General features: G+C 37.3%; 3 protein-coding genes across 3 annotated transcripts; all 3 read left to right on the top strand.

The window, feature by feature from the left end:
- Positions 1-8,468: 8,468 nt before the first annotated feature.
- Positions 8,469-9,986, top strand: Cbr-flp-18 (the record flags this gene model as incomplete). Its single annotated transcript, XM_002644264.2, has 5 exons — positions 8,469-8,544; positions 9,289-9,381; positions 9,426-9,575; positions 9,633-9,849; positions 9,896-9,986. The coding sequence occupies 5 exons, from the start codon at positions 8,469-8,471 to the stop codon at positions 9,984-9,986; spliced, it is 627 nt and encodes a 208-aa protein (XP_002644310.2).
- A 2,883-nt stretch (positions 9,987-12,869) lies between these two features.
- CBG27626 lies at positions 12,870-14,246 on the top strand (the record flags this gene model as incomplete). Its single annotated transcript, XM_045239434.1, has 6 exons — positions 12,870-12,948; positions 13,000-13,119; positions 13,172-13,405; positions 13,452-13,793; positions 13,844-14,171; positions 14,219-14,246. 6 exons carry the CDS (start codon positions 12,870-12,872, stop codon positions 14,244-14,246), a joined length of 1,131 nt encoding a protein of 376 aa, XP_045099466.1.
- A 2,023-nt stretch (positions 14,247-16,269) lies between these two features.
- CBG27625 lies at positions 16,270-17,430 on the top strand (the record flags this gene model as incomplete). Its single annotated transcript, XM_045239433.1, has 3 exons — positions 16,270-16,504; positions 16,551-16,674; positions 17,358-17,430. 3 exons carry the CDS (start codon positions 16,270-16,272, stop codon positions 17,428-17,430), a joined length of 432 nt encoding a protein of 143 aa, XP_045099465.1.
- Between the last annotated feature and the right edge of the window lie 1,374 nt (positions 17,431-18,804).

Raw genomic sequence — 18,804 nt, 5'->3', positions numbered from 1 at the left:
AAGCAAGGGAAGGAATGTAAAGCGGCTTGAAAAACAAGGAAAAAAAGAAAAAACAACCTGAATTTTTCAAAGTTTTGTCTCCAGTTTCACATCACGAACAGAGAATGCTTACTCATTACCAAAATTTGTTTACATCCCTCTCAAGATACGCTTAGAACTTGTTCAGAAAACTCTGGAGCACATATGAGCCACTAAACTGAAGAATTATGGCGGTTGTGGGCAGGATTTATAGGCAGAAATTGCATCATGGGATGTAGAAGAGAAAGAAGGAGAAGAAGAAGAAGAAGGCGTGTGCACTATTACGAAATGCATGTCAGTGCCAGCTTTTGTGTCCGTTAGATGTTTTCTTGGGAACGACGCATTAACATTTTTCAGAAAATTGGCGGTTAGATCAAAAGGGATAAAGGAGAAAACTCAAGCGAAAGAGGAAATTCAGTTTGATTTGAAAATTCCAACGTGGTTTTTTTTCCCTGACACACGATGATTGTATGTATTGTATTTCAAAAAGCTTTCAAGCAGATTACATTTTCCCATGTTCAAAGTGGGTGTTGGTGAAAGAGGAGAGAGCAGAAGAAGGAGGAAATATTTCAGAGTTTCTAGAACCAGGAAGTAAAAACACCTGAAACAGGAGGAAGAGATTAATGCTAATCAGAATAGCTGCGAGAAGAGAGGGGGAGGAAGAAATTGCATCATGTATGGAAACAGCTGTGGAAAACGGGTGTTAGGAAATTTGTTGAAAAACAAGGAAAATGAGATTTAGGGTTCCAAAAAATGATGCAGCTGAGAAAAAAATTGTTGATGTATGGCATTAAGTAGAGAAGTTAGAAATATCTGAAAATAGGAAAAATATAAAAATTTTTCTCTTTAATTCGTGGTTTTACTCAAGCCTATCAAAATCAACGGTGAGCCAAAGGAGAAGAACCGATTGGTCGCAGCCTTCGTTTTCAAAATTCACAAGACATACGGAAAATCGTTAAAAAACTTGAATAGAAGCGACTAAGATTTGAAATAATTGTTATTATAGCTATAGCAAAACAGTAGAGAGAGAACTAACATAATTTTTACATTATAAATTTTGAAACGTTTCAAATTTTTCAAATTATGGTCTTATTATGTATAATTTGATCAAAATTTGTCAAAGAACCGGTCGAAATTCAGAGAAAACGCGAAAATAATGTTTAAAAATATTAAGTTGTGACTTACTGTAAACCGTCTAGAAGGTTACCCTATATTTGCACTTTAAGCTCAATTATCTCATGTTACATAAAAAGATATTAAAAATGTGCCAACTAATGAATTGTTGCTGATATTATGATAAAAATTTTATTAGTTGACATACCTTTGTTATCTCTTATAAGAATTGAGATAATTGAGCTCAAAGGGTAAGCATACGATAGCTTTTTAAAGTGTGTTAACGGGTATTTTTTAGTGCTGCCGGCGGTGGGGCAGCTCTGATTATGTGTCAGCACTTGCAAAAAAATCATGTGTTACTGTCCAGATAATGATTCACAATGTCACAACAGTTTCATTCAAACAATATTAGACAATAGAGTGACATTTCTGGTTGTCCAGATTCTTTGTTAAAAGTGTGATAACTGTTTCATTGATCATCCCGCAACCAATTATCATTTATCACAGATCTCCGAAAAACGTTTACCAGAAGACAGCAACAAACTCGGTTCAACCTCTCTGCAATGGCACCTGCTCTCAGTATTAACAACTGTTCTCTCTCCGTATTAACAAATGCATCACATCTTTTTTTTCAATTTTACTTTCTGATGACCTGCCAACATGCTGTCTCTTCGAATAACTCGGATCACTTTGACGGTTTTTTTTCGAGGTCATGAAGATCATCGCAAAAAAAACTCATTTCATGAAACGATCAAATATCAGTAGGACTACTTTTGATATTTGATATTATGTGAACCAGATGAGTGTGTGGGTTCAACTTATCCCCCGGACCAATATGCACATTCAGCTCATAAAAAAAAGGGTCCGGAAGAAATGAGTTTCAGGGTCGATGGCCTCAAGGGATTTTTCGCGGGTATTCAAAAATGATTGAAAGTTCAAGATTGAATAGTCGCCCACGAGAGGGTCCCAGTTGAAACTTGTTAAAAAGTTAAGTGTGAATGTAGATTTCTATTTGGGCAAAGTGACGTTACAGATACGTTCAAAAATCACGTGTGGGAGGAATGGTGAAGAATGTCCTTGCAGGAAACTGTAAATCATCTTCGCGCACTATCAAATCGAAAAAATAAGAAGAGAACGCAATTCAAGGTCTTTTTAGTGTTTTCATGTGATTTTAATATCGATACTGCAAAAATGAATAATCGGATTTTGTCGCAAATGTCTTATCGGCAAAAGATTCAATTTCTGAAAAGTTTTTGTAAAAAAAAACGATGAAAGAACTGAACTGATATCAGAGGAACAAGAAAAACGGGAGGATGAAATTTATTTGTTTTTTTCTCGCTAATTGGATGCCTTGGAATAACGTTTTACATTTTTTTTCCGATGCTTAAACGTAGAGGAACATGTTGGAATAGTTTTCTTATTATTTCATTCATACAAGCCTCTCGAGAAATGAAACTTGTAAGTCCACCGATAATGGTGCCGTTTTGCTACCAGTATAGCGGAATTTGCCGGCCGACCGATGTCAAACGGTAGTCAAAAAAATCCGAAAATCTCCTGTCTCCCTTCCTTCAAAATGTGTTCATTCTAAATTTTTTCAATAAAAACATACATATCTTAAGACCGGGTCTTTGGTTTCAGGAATTACAGTCACTATCAAACTGAAAAAATTATTTCTACAATTTCCAGAGCGGCACAAATCGATTTTTTTTCGCAGAAGACGTTTGGTTTTTTGAACATCTTCCTTGGAATTTATTTATAAAACAAAATTCCCTCGCCAAAAATATTATTGAAATCTTCCAACAAAAAAAACCTTTGTTCAAGTCTTCGTCACCAAAAACACCAAAAACCTTTTCGAAATATGATCTTCCAAACTCTATTTACTACAACGAAGGTCCCGAGTTATTTTTGCATATTTTTCATTAGCGCTCGTCGCCTTTGAAGTGTTTCCAGAAACATTTTGGACCCATGTGTCCATTTTTGGTCCTGGTGTGGTAGCAGTACAAATTTTGTGAAATCGTTTTCTTAAATTGACGTTTACGGAAAATAACCGTTCCACACAATACAAAGGTTTTGTTTCTATTTTCAGACTCCTTTGCACTAGTGTCGCCACTACTATTTTTGGGTAAGTCAACCTGACTATTATTTTCCCTCTGCAAAAATCAAGTATTGGTTTTGCAAGAGAAACCGTAATCTTCTAGAAACCTATTATGTTTTAGATAGTTTTTGCAACGGGGTTTTTTATCCTACAACCGTATCCTTCAAAACAAATCTCACAGATTGCATACTTGTAAAATTCCGGGCCGGGCCTGAGGAAAATTTCAAAGCCCGGGCCCGGCCCCGGCCCGGAAGGCCCGGTAGTAAAAATTTTGTCACTTTGAACCGAATTTCGAGCTCTCAATACATTTTTCTATATTTTTTTGTGCTTTTTGGATTGTTTGTCTGTTTGATCAAAAATATCAAAAAAACTCGAAAAAATTTTTTTGATCGAAAAAAATCACATAAGGGTCCCCCCTTATGTGTTGAAATTTTCAAAACTTGTGGAATGACAGGCCCGCCGGGCCGGGCCTACGAAATTCGGGAAAAAGCCCGACCCGGCCCGTTGCAAGTTAGACAGATTTTTTTTAGTTTGGTCCCGTTTTTTTTCAGGTCTTTCCCGGTAACGAAAAACCGGGTTTTACGACTCGACCCGTAGTAAATTTAATTGCCACTCCCTCCCGACCCGGATAACCATTGTGGTGCGTGTGCAGTGCACAAAGTCAACCCACATTTTTTCTTCGTTTTTCTATTCTAACCAATTTTTGACCCCAAAATAGGTAAGTTACGGGCGCGCAAAGATTTTCCAAAACGGAAGGAAAAAATGTTGCCGAATTTCGCTTGACTACACTTTGAAATCGAGACGTAACATCCGGCTTTTTCTCAATTTTCATATCCAACCTTCTGCATCGAAGGTCACCAAGAGGTTGAATTTTGATCGAGCCATTTTTCGCGGAGTTCACAAATCAGAGAATATTGAATTGTACCACACACCCACAAAACCTACATAGACATACATAACATACCTCTTCACATAAATGGAATAGTCGAAAAAAATCTATCTCTCAACTTCGCACTTTGTCCGTCGCGGATCTTTTTCATCTTGCCTTCTTCTCCTTGTTCAACGAATTAGTCCCCAACTGCCACTTCAACTTTTTTCGTTTTGTCAAAACATTTTCTATCCCCCGGGTTTTTTTTCATATCCAGATTTTTGAGCATCCGAAAACCGCCCAGAAACCGAAAAAGAAGGCATTTCGGCCAAGCATGAAATACGTTTTTCTCTAAGGACATTTGTCTTTATCTAATGTTTGGGCTCGCGCCAACGATGCACGTTTAGAGTTCGTCATTTTTTCTTGGGCGTCGTTTTTGTAGAATCTTTTTGGTCCTACATGTTTTGAACAATGGAAGGTGAAAATGGCTTAGGCGAAAAAAAAATGTAATGCGGCGATTCGGGAAAGAACGTCGTCAATCTTTTTGAGCTAGAACAGATTTGTCATCTGACCTTCGCTATACAACATATTTTTTGTTTTTGATTCGGCCATAAAACTCAGTTAAACAGAAAGAATCAGGAATTACAATCATTCAGAATTTTTGAAACTTTCTGAAAATCCAAATTTTTTTTAACTTGAAATAATCATAAATTACAAAATTCCAAAACGTTTCATTCCGCACACCCCTGATCGGAAGCTCCCGCATTTTCTCTTGTGGCTTAGTTACCGTAACCCAAATCATAATTGAAGTTTAGCTATCGTAACCTAAATTGAAATTGAAAGTAATTCTGCTACCGTAATTCAGAGTTTTGTACATTTTCTGCTGGTTTTTGTCACTAGTCAGACAAAAAATAAGGTCCAACGTAAAAAAAAATGTAATGCGAAAGCGGCTTTTTTGATTTCTTTGTCTGTTTTATTTTTCAAATTTTTTAGACCTACCTCAAATTTCCATGAACACACTCCCTTCCAGTCTAACATGGTTTCAAATCTTGGAAATTCTTTCTTCCTCAATTGTTATTGAATTTGCATAGTCCATTTCCTAGGAAAATAGTTGTTCTCCTTTTGATGACTTATTGTTCCCGGAAAAATTATACTTGTCTACTTTTTTTTCAGTGAGATCAAAAATATTTATTTTGTTCAAAATTTTGAATAGAAAAGAAATCAAAAAGTTTCGAGCTAGGTCCTACTACAAAATGCTTATATTTTCGTGTTAGGTTCTTTGCTGAATACAATAGACACCCGGAAGAATTTTGCGCTCGTACTTTTCCTGTGCTCGAAAAACATATTCTCGTTCTTCAAAAATTTTGAGAGTCGTTTTTGAAAAGCTGCATCACATCATTTTTGAAAACTTGAACTACCATAACCATTTAAATCCATAATTTATGTTATACATTTTACCCGCGCGTTGTTCTTCCTCGGATTTTCCTTCTCTCTCCAAACTTTCTCTTCTTTTTAAAATCGAATTGAGCCAATTTCTAACGAAAGAGCCCCATTGCGTCGATGTAGGTAGTAAGAGGAAGAACCCTCAAGTTTCATTTGGCAAGCTAATACAATTTCGCGAAATTCGCTAAGACATCGAAAACTGGGACGACGTGTTGACAGGTTCTTCCTTACGTTTCCAATCTATTTTGGGACCTTGAAATTCGAATTTCGCGTCATTTACTTAAAAGACGCATACGATCCGTGAATTCACGTGAAACACCCTTGCCTTAGGTTTAGTGTTACCTAGACACTTCCGAGCACCAAGTTCCATGTTTTTCGAACTTTTACTTGATGGAGAAAATGAGACATTTGTGGTTCCCACGAGGAAGACCGGAAAAAGGAATCTTCTATTTATTGCCTTCGTCTGATGTTTGAGCAGAATATTATTTAGTTGAGGACATCTGATTTGAAAGAACGAGGAGGGCGGGGGTGTCACGTCTAATTTGATCGCATATATGTATTTATATACACATAGAGGTCGGATCTAGACATGACATAATTTTTAACATTGTAAGAGTTTTGAACTTTTTGTTTGATTCAGTGTCTTTAATGTAAAATTGGAAAATTGAATTTGAAGTTTTCAGTATTCTAAAAATTTGAAAACCACAAGGAAATTTAAAAATAAGTAAAAAATATTATGGGATAAGTTCAATTTCGGTTATTCTGATCATGTTCAGTAGTCTGGAACTGGGCTATCGAGTTTCTGATAGCTTCGAAATTTTTGGGCCTGTTTCTAAGCTGACAATTTGGCGGCCCCGTCTGTTTTTTGTAACAGAAGCGTTAAAAAAACATTGACGTAAATCTGAAAAAAAAGCAATTTTCAAAAAAAAAATCTGAATGCAAGGTTAATCGAGGTTTGTTTCCATCTCCTGTGAAGTTCAACCAATGATTATGAAGTCAATTTAAGGTTTATTTTTACAAGCAATTCAAGTAATCTTATCTTGTCATGTCTTTTTTATGAACTAAAACAGGTGTTGACCACCTTATTCTTTTTTTTTTGACTAATGTAATTTCAAAGAACCCAATCTGAATTAATTTCTAACACAGTATTGAACCATTACTTTTAGAACCCCTCCAAAATGTGTCAAAAATTTCACTGGGAGACCAAAAATGATTTGAAATCACAAACTTCCTGTCACTCTACTTCCAGTCACTTTTTTAACACGCGGGCCTGTTTTTCTTCAAAACGACGCATCAAACTTCGACTCATTTCCTGACAGTCATCACACCCGATCTTATTTTCCAACTGCAAGTAATTTCGTCATTTGAGAAATAGTAAAAAATGTGGGTGGACGTATTATAATTTCAATTTGTCCTGGATTTTTTTTTCTTTTTTTAGTTATTGGGAGTTATTGCGATCGCTGACACATGTATTGCATATGTCAGGAGCATTATGTTCCTTAGTTTGCAGTGAATAAATTGAGAGCAAGAAAAAATGTTTCCAATGTGCACTTGTCAGAATGTTATCAATGGAAATAAGCGGATTTTTAATGAAAATAAGTAGAAATTCCAAAAATTTGGAATCATGTGTTAGTTTTTGAACAGACTTTCCCAATTCAGTTTTCCGTTCTTTTTGGAATTCCAGACATTTCATAGATCCGTTGTATTTTGTATTTTGTCTCGAAGCGGTTCAAGTATGTGTAGGCTTTTTTATTCTCAATCAAGGCGTGGGCAATCCATCTTCAAATTGAGTATAACCCAACCTATTCCTTCTACACGAAAATTGATGACACTGAAGACGTGCGTTTAGGGGGAAATCGGCGGGATAACCCAATTTTGTTAGCAAGACCTCTAAATCAACCTGTGCAGCCTTTCCGACCCAATTGCTTTACCAATCGTATTGTCTTTTCCTTAGAACTCTCTTCCCTCTACTCTCTAATTCGCAGTTACATCAGTTTCTTTTTTTCTTTTTTTTTTCGACATGACGTCGTTTCTAAGATAGGAAAAAAGTGGGCGGAGCTTCAACTCCAATGGTCCGTTCGACAAGACCCCACCCCTTATATAAATGAAGCAACCCAAGAAACAGAAGACGAAGTCAGTCTCTGTTCTCTTTTTGATCCGTCTTTTGAGCATATAATGCCTCTGGGAAAGTTTTCTTCTTTTTTATTACGTATTGGATTGCCATCAATGACTCCTCAATTCTTTTATTTTCAAAAGCTCAAAAGTTATTCTGTTTGAATAGTAGAGACTTTTTATAAAGATTATTTCTTTCACAAACTATTTGACCTCATCGAATTTCTCACATTACTTTTCCCCTTTGGTCCTTGTCAGCTATCGCTTTTTTCAAATTTCCGATTTTCGCGCCCTCGGAAGTCAGTAGTGACTCCTCTTGATGGTCACGAATCTCATTAGATAAATGTGCCACTCACCCGATGACACTATTTTCCAAATAAAAACCGGAAAAGACGTAGGGTCGCGATGCAAGTTTTGGGAATAGGAGGAGCCACACCTCGAATTTCGAGTTTTGCGCTTCCTCTCTCTCTCTCTCTCTCCTAGAATCCATACCACGTCAAGATGTCAGCTTGTCACTCTTGATTGCTTCTACGGTAACGTGAATAGGCGGAGAGATCTTCTTCCTTTTTTATCATTCTTTGAAGACGTTCGCAATGTAGACATGTATTACTTTCAATAGATATGTTTCTTAAAAATTTCAGAATTTACCAAGAATAGAAAGGAAAGATCTTTAAAAGGATACGAAGATAAGATTTCTATAATCCTTGGGGGTCTTTCCAGATTCGTTGTTTTTGTTGCGTTTTCATTCTTCGTTCCTTTTGTTTTTCTAATTTTTTTGTGTTCCACCCACTTCCATGATCTTTTATTTCAGGGTTAGACATGCAACGGTGGTCGGGCGTTATTTTCATTACGCTATGTTGTTTGCTTCGTGAAGCGTCCGCATATACCGAGCCAAGTGAGTCTTGGGAGGACATCAATCTGGGACAAAGGGGTTTGCACGAAGAAAAAAGTCTCGTGTCAAACAAATCAAACGAATTCTCTCCTTTGATTTGCATTCCTATTAGTCGAAGTTGATCCAATCTCTTAATTGAATCGTGTAGAAAGGGTCCACGTCTTTTATTCAGTGACGCAAGTTTGGAAAGGACTGTTGTTAATGTAATTGAGAACAAATTGTGCTTTGTAGTTTTGTTACAGTACTCCAGAGTTACCAAAAAACTGAAAATAACAAATCTGTGTTAAGTCTCAGGAATCAAAATGTGTAAAATGTGATCGCAAAATGTAAAATATGATCGCATAAAATCTATGAATAAATATCCTGGCAAAGATTTTCTCCCGCTTCTTTGGCATCATGTATCATTCTGACCTTCAAACTTTCTGAAAAAAGAATAGGAATATTTTTGGAAGGCGTGAAAACAACAAAAAGATTGTCTATGTGTGGAAAAAAAAGTGTTGAGTTGAGTTTTTTATTCTTTCTTCGGATGATGGTCCTCTGGGACATCTTTTCGTTGAATGGTGCTCTGTACCCGGGGAAAAAGATCCAAGGAAAAATGATGTTCAACTAACGTGATGTGTGGATATTCCGAAGATTTCAATCAACAAGAAAAAAAGTTGTTTTTTTCGTTTCACAGGAACGAAATAGGTTTTTTTCATATAGGGAAAATAGCAATTCCTTTTTTTAAATGTAAAGATCACTTTTCAGTCTATGAGATCGTCGAAGACGACATACCAGCAGAGGATATTGAAGTGACTCGAGGAAACGAGAAACAAGACGGTCGGGTCTTCAATAAACGAGGTACGCTGAGGTTACGGTATGACATCTACATGAACTTGTTCCAGACTTCGATGGGGCGATGCCAGGTGTGTTGCGCTTCGGAAAGCGTGGAGGTGTTTGGGAGAAAAGGGAGAGCAGCGTGCAGAAAAAGGAAATGCCAGGAGTGCTTCGCTTCGGAAAACGTGCCTATTTCGATGAGAAGAAAAGTGTTCCAGGTAATAACTTCCCGGTTTCGTTGTTTTTTTCCAATTTTCACATCAACATTTTTTCAGGAGTTCTCCGTTTCGGAAAACGCTCATACTTTGACGAGAAGAAAAGTGTTCCGGGCGTTCTTCGTTTCGGAAAACGTGACGTGCCAATGGACAAACGGGAGATCCCAGGAGTGTTGAGATTCGGAAAGAGAGATTACACGGAGGAGATGTTTGACAAACGCAGCGAAGTGCCCGGAGTTCTTCGGTTCGGAAAGCGCGATGTTCCCGGAGTTTTGAGGTTTGGTTCATATTCTCAGGGCCACGCACATATGTTTTGTTTATAGATTTGGAAAACGATCTGATTTGGAAGAGCATTACGCTGGGGTTTTGCTCAAGAAAAGTGTCCCAGGAGTTCTCCGCTTCGGACGCAAATGAATTATGGGTAAGGAAATCGGGCTGTACTCTGTTCAAAACCTGTAATTTCCAGATGATGGACGATTTATTTCAAAAGTGCGCCAACGACAACTCGACGATCTCGTTATTATTCTTCTCCTCTATTAAGAATGTCTCAGTTAACTCTTACTCCCATTTTTCCTCCTGTCTCTTTTCAACAATGATACTATACGTTGTCAACTCTAGAGCTCCATGCGATTAAATGAATCATTTCCTGTTACGTCAAACGCATTCGATTAGAAAATAATAACAAAACATTCTTACGTGAGTTTTGATGTGTCCTGCCGGAGTTCTAAATGAACAAAGGTTGAAAAGCAGATTTTCCCGTCGAGTGAGTATGAAAGAACCAATTATTTCTGCTTTTCGTATTGTCTTAAGGAAATTACCAAAAAATCAAAAAGTTGTTTTCATGAAACTTGCAAGAGACATGGAACAAGCTCAAATTAGTTTCAAAAACGTTCAGGAGCAACTGAATGTCAAAACTCTATAATGGCAAAGCATACAGTAAACACTCTAATAAAATGTCCCCCAAACTGCCGTGTCATTTTCAGCTCAATCAAAAAGTGGTCAATTGACATTCACACAATAAAAAAAGCATCATCGTACGATTTGTCGTGGATACTCTCTTCACGGACGGGAATGTTCCAAACTGTTACCTATTCGGTCGTGAGAAATGGTATAACTGTATGTATGACAACAGGCTGAAATCGTTTACGGTAAAATCTGTATTAATATTGCGCCTCTATTTGAATTGCCCCTCTAATAGACTTGCACCCCTTGAGGGCACTTAAAAAATAGACTTAATTGAATTAATTGAAAAATAAAAAGATTTAATTGAATTGCCCCCGTAATACAATTGCATCTGCAGCAGTATTGCGGCTCCGCCGGGAGTACTGTACAATTTTTAGTCTGTGACACCGTGACGAACTATTGCACAGCTGTTTTTCGAATTTCTTTTTTTAACTTCCTACCTAATTTCTGGTTTATTTTTATTTTTCTTTGTTTTTTAACAATATTTTCCATTTATTGAAGCGAGCAAAAAGAGCAATGAATTCTGAAGAAGACCTAAAAGACGTGGAAAACGTGTTCAACGTGGAAAAATTGGATGACGTGGAACACGTGGAAGACGTGGATAACGTAGAAGACGTGGAAAAAATTGGTGAAAACTCTAGGAAAAGAAAGCGTGGAGCACACACCTTGGATTACAAGCTTACGGTGGTGAAATGGGCAGAACGGCGAAGATTATGAGGCAATCCATTGTTTCAAGAAAGATGGAGAAATTCCAGAAGGCGTGCAGTTATTGAAGACAAGACGAGCAGAACGAAAAATGGAAAAAATTCAGGAGATTTTGGGAGATATTGAAATTGAGGAAGACGATGGAGAAGTGAACCATGCCAAAGAAGAAGACAATAACTATGACAGTGACGCCTCGATTTTTTGACTTTTTAAAATATGAGATACTTTTCTTTTTGTTTTGTTCAATTTGTTACTTTTTTTGTTGATTTTCATAATAAAACTGTTTTTTTTTTCAAAATTTTCACCTCAAATTGTAGTTTGAAAAATAGAATTGCAGCCTCTATTTGAATGCCCCTCTAATAGAGTTGCACCCCTTGAGGTGACTTAAACAATAGACTTGCATGCAATATTAATACAGATTTTACGGTATCTCAGGAGCGGATCGGCCTTCAGACACATTTTCAGAATGTTCAAATAGTCATTCTTAAGTACTTTTCTTTTGAAAAATCAGTTCTCATTTTTTGTTTAATCAACTCGTCCTGCAATTTTATTGTATTTTGCCTCTAATGTTTTAATCTCGTGCAAACATGTCTATGCAATTCACACATGTCTTGATTAATGGAAACATTTTCTTTAAAAGTTATGCAGCTCGCAAATCGAAAAAACACTTAACAAAATCTGAAATTTTCTCCTCTGTAAAAAACATGTTTTGTTTCCTTCAAATATTTCCTGTTGTTTTCTGATACATGGAAAAACCTCAGGTTTTCTATTCAGTGAGTGATTCAGTAATTTCTCTTTTTTTTTGCTAATTTTTCATATCAATCACCGGTTATCGGTCTCTATTTTTGTATGTATTCACAAATGATTCGTTGTTGTCTTTTTTCCTTCAATGTCTGCATAGAGATTGTAATCTCTCTATTAGCAACTGTTTTTTTCTCATTAGAGCGCGTTTTTACTTGGGGACCCTCTTGTAGAATCTTTTCTAACGGTCTGTCTTCTTTGCACCCTCCTCATTTTCCATTGTCTCTCATCTTGCCCTACTGTTTTCGCGCGCTCTTTTGCAAAACATCCTTGTTGGGTGATGATAGTCCCTCTTTTCCCAGCACTCGTTTTTGTCATTCAGTTTTCTTTCCCGCCTTGATAGTTCCTCAAGTTTCTATGCGTTCAATTCATTTGGTAATTCAATTTTGTTTCTTTTTACCCAGGTAATGCGCCAACAATTTTTTAAGTATTTTACACCACTTGCTCGCGGTAGAGAGAAGGAAAAGCATTCGGACAGCACGCGATTCGTTTTCTGAAAATCTTAATACGTTTTTCCGTATTTTGTCAGACTGCGAATGACGAGAAAAATAATTTGTTTCCGAACTCAGATTTGCAAACTCAGGATTCAGAGTCGCGAAGTAGTCCGTTTTTTCATCATTTGCAATCAGACAGAACTCATGAAAAAACAGAATACCGAATAGTGTATTGTGATTTTCTGAAACGATTCACGTATGGTTCAAATGAAATTCCTATTATTTTTCTCATTAGTCCGTAACAAATCGTGAATTACCTGTGCAGAGCTTTTTCCCTTTTTTTCTTTTCCTCTCTTTTTCTCAAATTCATTCATATTTTCAGCGCAAACTTAGCATGGCTCCACACAACAAACGACACGAAAAACGCGCGACGTGGCGTCATGTAGCCGCTCGCAAGAAAAGACTTAGCAGAGGTAACATAATTGCTTTATCATATCGTAATATTTTTAATCCTGTTTTTGTAGCCGACGAGAAGCTCGAATCCTTTCTCAAAAAATATAGTCAGAAAGAAAAGAAGCGAAATGCACTGAGAGCCACCAGAGAGCCCCGGAATGAGCTTCTTCTCGGATCCACCAGCAGCTTGGGTAAGTTCATTGTAACATAATTTCCTTCACATAGTTTTACCACAATTTTCAGATTCAACAGGCGTTTCTGACTACCCAGGACAACTATCAGAGAATCTGGAACACCCATCAAATCCAGTTGGAACCAGAAACATGTCAAATGGACATCCATCAGAGGATCTGGAGCGCCCATCAAATCCAATCGATACCAGAAGCAGGTCCATCTCCAGAGAAACCAGACAGTTTACTGGTCATATCACAAATACAGTTACATCAAGAGACTTAGACCAATCTGCGAGCAATCAAGGTAAGATTTTTTGAATCTGACAATTCACTTTTTATTTTATTTTTAGGAGCTACAAGCTCAAGACAAGGTTACACACAAGTTCGTGAAGAGATGCCATCCACTTCCACGGGAAGAGCATCCAGAGGTATCACAAGAGTTTTATACACGCCCATTCATCGTTTCTCACCATACCATGATCCAATCACGAATCGCCAACTGTTTGGTCGACTCAATCAAAATCCGTCTCCAAGAGCAGATCAAGCACAACAAAAGGAGAGTCAAAATCCTTCAATCGCTCTGAACGAACAAGAGTCAACCGATGAGGACGAGGAAGAACCACGTACCAAAAAAGCCAGAGCAACCACTGACGAAAACAGCAATCCTACCCAAGACTCCAACAGTTATGATGGTGAGAGTAAGTTGAGTTTCCAAATTATTTATAACTCTTTTCGTTTTCAGGTTTTCAAAGTTACATGAATTCTCTGGGCGCTACTGGTTATACAATTGGAAGAGGACATTATGGCGGATCATCTGGAGGTGTTGCCACGCAATCACGTGCTCCATTATTGGATTTGACGCAACAACCAAACCGTCGAAAGAGAGGACACGCACCCGCTGTCCAAAGACGTGTTCCAAGAGACAATTTGACTATTGAGGAGAGAATTCAACAAATGAATCTTGAATCAGGAAACAACAATTCCTCACCATCGGATCGAGAGGCAGAAAATGCGTGGTCTGAGGATACGTCTTCAGAAGACTCCTCGACTAATACATCCTTCTCGGAAATGTGAGCAGAAACTCTGATGATTGAAAATCTTAAAACATGTATTTCAGTACCGATGACGAGAATCAAGAAAATTAATCAGTCAAGAACACAACGTATAGTATACGCCAGATAACTACAAATACGACTAGAGACAATTCTGTTTTTGCCTTGAAATCTTGCATCTACAACCTGTTTTTTCTTTATATGCACACCCGTTTTTCATATTAATTTTGCACCCAGTGCTTTGAGTCAATAAATGTTTTTGATTCAAGTTTGAAGTTTGGATTAGAACAAAAGCACGAACGAGGTGCATCCATCATGTATAGGCGGATTTTAGCAGAACTTGATGTTAAGGATTTTTTCTGGAATCACAGATGTTTGGATTTTCAGGAAAACAAGGAGAAAAAATAAATCAGCAACAAAAGACTACTATGTGGGATTCTTATGTTGAAAACTGGAAATTGAATTTTGATAAAAACATGACCTACACATTTCAGACTCAATTTTGAGAGATATGGAGAAAAAAAAGAAATGACAAACATTCGAAAAAAAACGGAAAGGAAGACTTAGCGCATATCGTAAATTCTGTGATAGAAGGCTCCCCACACAGTCAAGTTTGAGCCTTATTATGCCAATTCTCATGCAAAATATCAGAATTGTCTCAACCAAAAAAACACCCATGGAATAACAATGTATCAATTTTATTATTAAACTTTATATATCTGCGACGAAAACTCCAGAAGTCTCAAAACACAACGAATTTGTTCCATGTAAATCAAAACCATCTCTATTCTTTGAGTTCCGATTTCCCCACAATCAAGATTTTATCACTCTCGTGCTCTTTTCAAAATAACTCCGTCTACTCCTCATTACACAAAATGTTTTCTGAGAACAGTTCGAAGGAGAACATAACACCACACATCTATAGGTCATTTGTTAACAGCCGGCTTCTGGCCGGTAGGGAAGTGGTGTTGTCAGTTTTTCTAACAGAATTATATCTTTGATAATTTGAAAGCAGTAAACCGTAACACATGTAATAGAAGCGCACCCTTACTTTGAACTTGAAGCCAATTTTTCTTGTTTTCTCTCCAAACACCGTAGTTTGCCAGCATCATCAACGACAAGTCGCGACTTTCCATTTCTGGCGGCGCACACCGCGCCCGTACAGAGTTTGTTTTCATCCCGAAAGACAATCGCATCTCTCCGAGTTCGATATATCTACTTTTCTATGATTTCAGCTAACTTGAGATCGTCTACCTTGTGTTTCCGAGTTTCACTTTGAATAGATTGAATTTTACCCACTTTCCACTAATCGCTCTTTTTTCATTGGCTCGACACAACGTCATTGATCGCAGATTTGAATAGCTAACTGTTTCCACCCAGGAGAGCCTAGACATGTGATCAACATACCAGCTAGTCGCTGATCATCAACCAGACACACATAAAATTTCATTTAGTTGTTCTCTAGTCTTCTACCATCCCACATTTTTTTTCAAATGCCTGTCCCCTTACCGCATCAAACCATCGTTAGCTCCCACGCGTAACAAAGCGAGCGGTAAAAAAGATAGCACACGATTTTATATTCCTTCTCTTCCACAACTATTCGATATTGGCGGTAGGAGTCCAGCACTGTGTATGGTTCTTTTCGATTTTGTTTTTGGTTACATCTCAGAATAAGAGAAAGAGAAAAAGAGAAGAGAAGCAGAAGTAAAAACAGTGTCGCGTTCCTCCGCACATTTACCGCCCACAACGAACTATTCCTTTTTTTCCTCTTCACTTTTCCGTTCACTCCAATCTTTTTTCTGTTTCGCTCTAATTTTCGTGGTTTTTTCGCTCTCTCAGAACAAAAATTTCAATTTCAGAACCACTTCTCACTGAAACCACTGAAGATGTCAATTTTTTTCCCTCCAATTTCGGAGCAAGACACAGAGAACGCTGCGCCGGATGACGAGCTGTCGCCAGGCACGACCCCGGTAGAAGGTAATGAAATTTATTGCATTGTACAAGTATTGGTGCATTGATCGATTCGTAGTGATTCGTCGTCTTCGCCGTAGACGTTATTCTGAAGTGTCATCGGACATAACTCCACCGTCTCCATTGTCCGGAATGTCTAGCTTTGATGGAACCCTTGTCACCAGTTTTTCTGCCACGTCCCGAGAGCGCCTTTGACGTTGCATGTGTTGGATTGTGGGGCGCCACGGATTGGGACACTGACGACGTGGTGATTGATGGCGGCCACGAAGAGCAACAAGAAAAAAATTGTCAAGGCAAAAGTGCTATTGGCGACTCGATCTCAGCCAAAAGGCAATTGGAGCAGACAAGACTTTTGGAGAGCGTTGCTAAGAAATTGAAACGTAAGTAATTTTTTTTTATTCCGAATTTCAAATTGTCCCTTTTTAGAAGAAGGAAGTGCTTCCAAAGACAATGTCAGACAGATCAGCAATGGAAATGGTGGAGAGAGTGCATCTCAAGTGAACCTCATCATGGATTCGCACGTTCTCACAAATGGCGCCAACCGTTCGATGTGAGTTCAAGAAAGAAAGAGAGAGAGAGAGAGAGAGAGAGAGAGAGAAAATTATTGGAATACATGCAATACTGCTCTCGAAAAAAACTTGTCCATAAATTTAGATCTGAAATAATGAGACAAATTTCAATGATTACAAAATTATTCTTTAAAATTCTTGTAAACATAAATATTGAAACTAAGAAAAATCAAGAAATTCGCTTTGTTCTTTTCACAACCTTTTTTTCGCGTTTGCTGGCATTAAGTACTTTTTTACTTGATAATATACATTCTCGGTCCTTTCTGCGAATATTGTATGTGAGAAAAAAATTAACAGATGCCAGGAAAAACCCACCGAAAACCTAAGTATTTTTTCTAATTACTGTAAACACAAATAGAAATAGCTCGAATAAGTTCGAATTTCAAACATCTCGGTTCTTGTGAAAGATATAAAAACAACGTACCTGATAAAATATTTCTGATAGCATAACAAACAATCAGCTAAGTGACTTCTTTTTGATATTTTGTACAGGAATCGAGATAAGTGAGCTCAAAGTAAATGGTTTCGCGGGCAGCGTATGAGAGTGTTTAAGGTGAAATTTCCTAACATTTCTTGAGTTCGTTTCGCAGGTTTTGGTTTTCCACAGATTCTGACCTAAATTCCAAAAGCGAAAGCATTATCAATACTTTTGATTACTTTTCAGGCCAGAGAACATCAATGAGGGCGTCACTTCCAAGAATGGACTACCATCCGGCTCAGCACCACTTAGAGATTGAATCGACCCCCGAGCTAAATCAGTTCTTTTTCTCAGAATACCTAAAATGGGTCTGTTCTCAAGTTTAAAATTCATTTTTTCGTTGTTTTTTTTTGTTTAATACCGATCCACCTCTCTTTTTTTATCTGTCTCCCACTACCTCAGTAATTTTTTTTGAATAATAAAATTTTTAGAGGAATTCAAGCTTGAAGTTTCTTATGGGAATAAAACTAGCCAATAACAATAATTATGCGAGGCGTGGCAAAAACAAACTTCAGGCTCACATCATCTAGGTAAGCGCATTTACACAACACACCCCAAAACGCGAAATCTGATCGTTTCTCGAAACTTCCTTTCTTACTTCGAAAATTATTCACAAAGTGAACATGGAGCAGGTAACCCTAGTGTTTACTATTTTTGTTTCACCACTTATACTTTGCTTCCGTCATTTTCATATTTCGTCACACGCGTTATCCAAATCATGTACCAATGTGAGCAGATTAACTCACGACATCTATTACGTCAAAGTTTATCCTTAGTTCGCTATAAAAAACGAACGTTGAATGTATCAGACACACCACAAAATTCCTTATCTCGTCTAATTGTTTTGTCTGATTCTCAAGAAAAAAGAGGGGGAAGCCACAACTTGTGTTTTGTACACTCTCTTATCTCTTATCATAACCCACCGACCGCATTCGCTTGAACTCACACTACTACTATTCCCTCCTTGTTCTCTTCTTGCACCTTATTTTTCATTTTTGCTATTTGTTATTTTGTGCGCCCTCAATGCTACTAGCAACGCTCAAAAATCACTGTACGACAAATGACTATATTTTGTCACAGGATTTTTGAGTGTTGCTAGTCGGAGAAGGGCCGTCTTGAAATAATTCAGGTGAGTCTAAAATGGAAGTATAATTTTCAGGACGGATTTTAAAAGATTTCTGTTTAATAATAGATCAAAAAGTAGAAGTTGTCCACCAAGCTAAAATAAGCCAGATGGATTAAAAATGAATATATTTGCAGATGAGAAGATTTAGTTTTCTCTAAAAAAAGAGAGAGCTTCTTTTTATTTACGAGCCAAAGTTTATGAACTTCTCTTTTTGATAATTTGAAAATTTTCGCCGAAATCTTCTGTTAAAAAGTTAAATTAAAAAAACAGGAACTAAATTATGAAAAATTGGCATTTTTCGACTGGGACATTTCACAACTGCGACTTTGCATGACTATATTTTGCCCCCATACATATTGCTTCCGTGATGATATAAACGAATGAAAAGGTTTCAGACTACCAAAAAAAGTAAGGGTTTCCAAATATGCTTTTTTCTGATAGAAAACGTTTTGACCTTCAAAAAATCTAATGTTTTCAATTTTTAAAAACCGATGATGTGTTTTATGA

Source organism: Caenorhabditis briggsae, assembly GCF_000004555.2.
Source record: "Caenorhabditis briggsae complete genome, chrX, whole genome shotgun sequence".
In the NCBI taxonomy this organism is placed as follows: domain Eukaryota; kingdom Metazoa; phylum Nematoda; class Chromadorea; order Rhabditida; family Rhabditidae; genus Caenorhabditis; species Caenorhabditis briggsae.
This window is presented reverse-complemented; position numbering and strand designations above follow the sequence as displayed.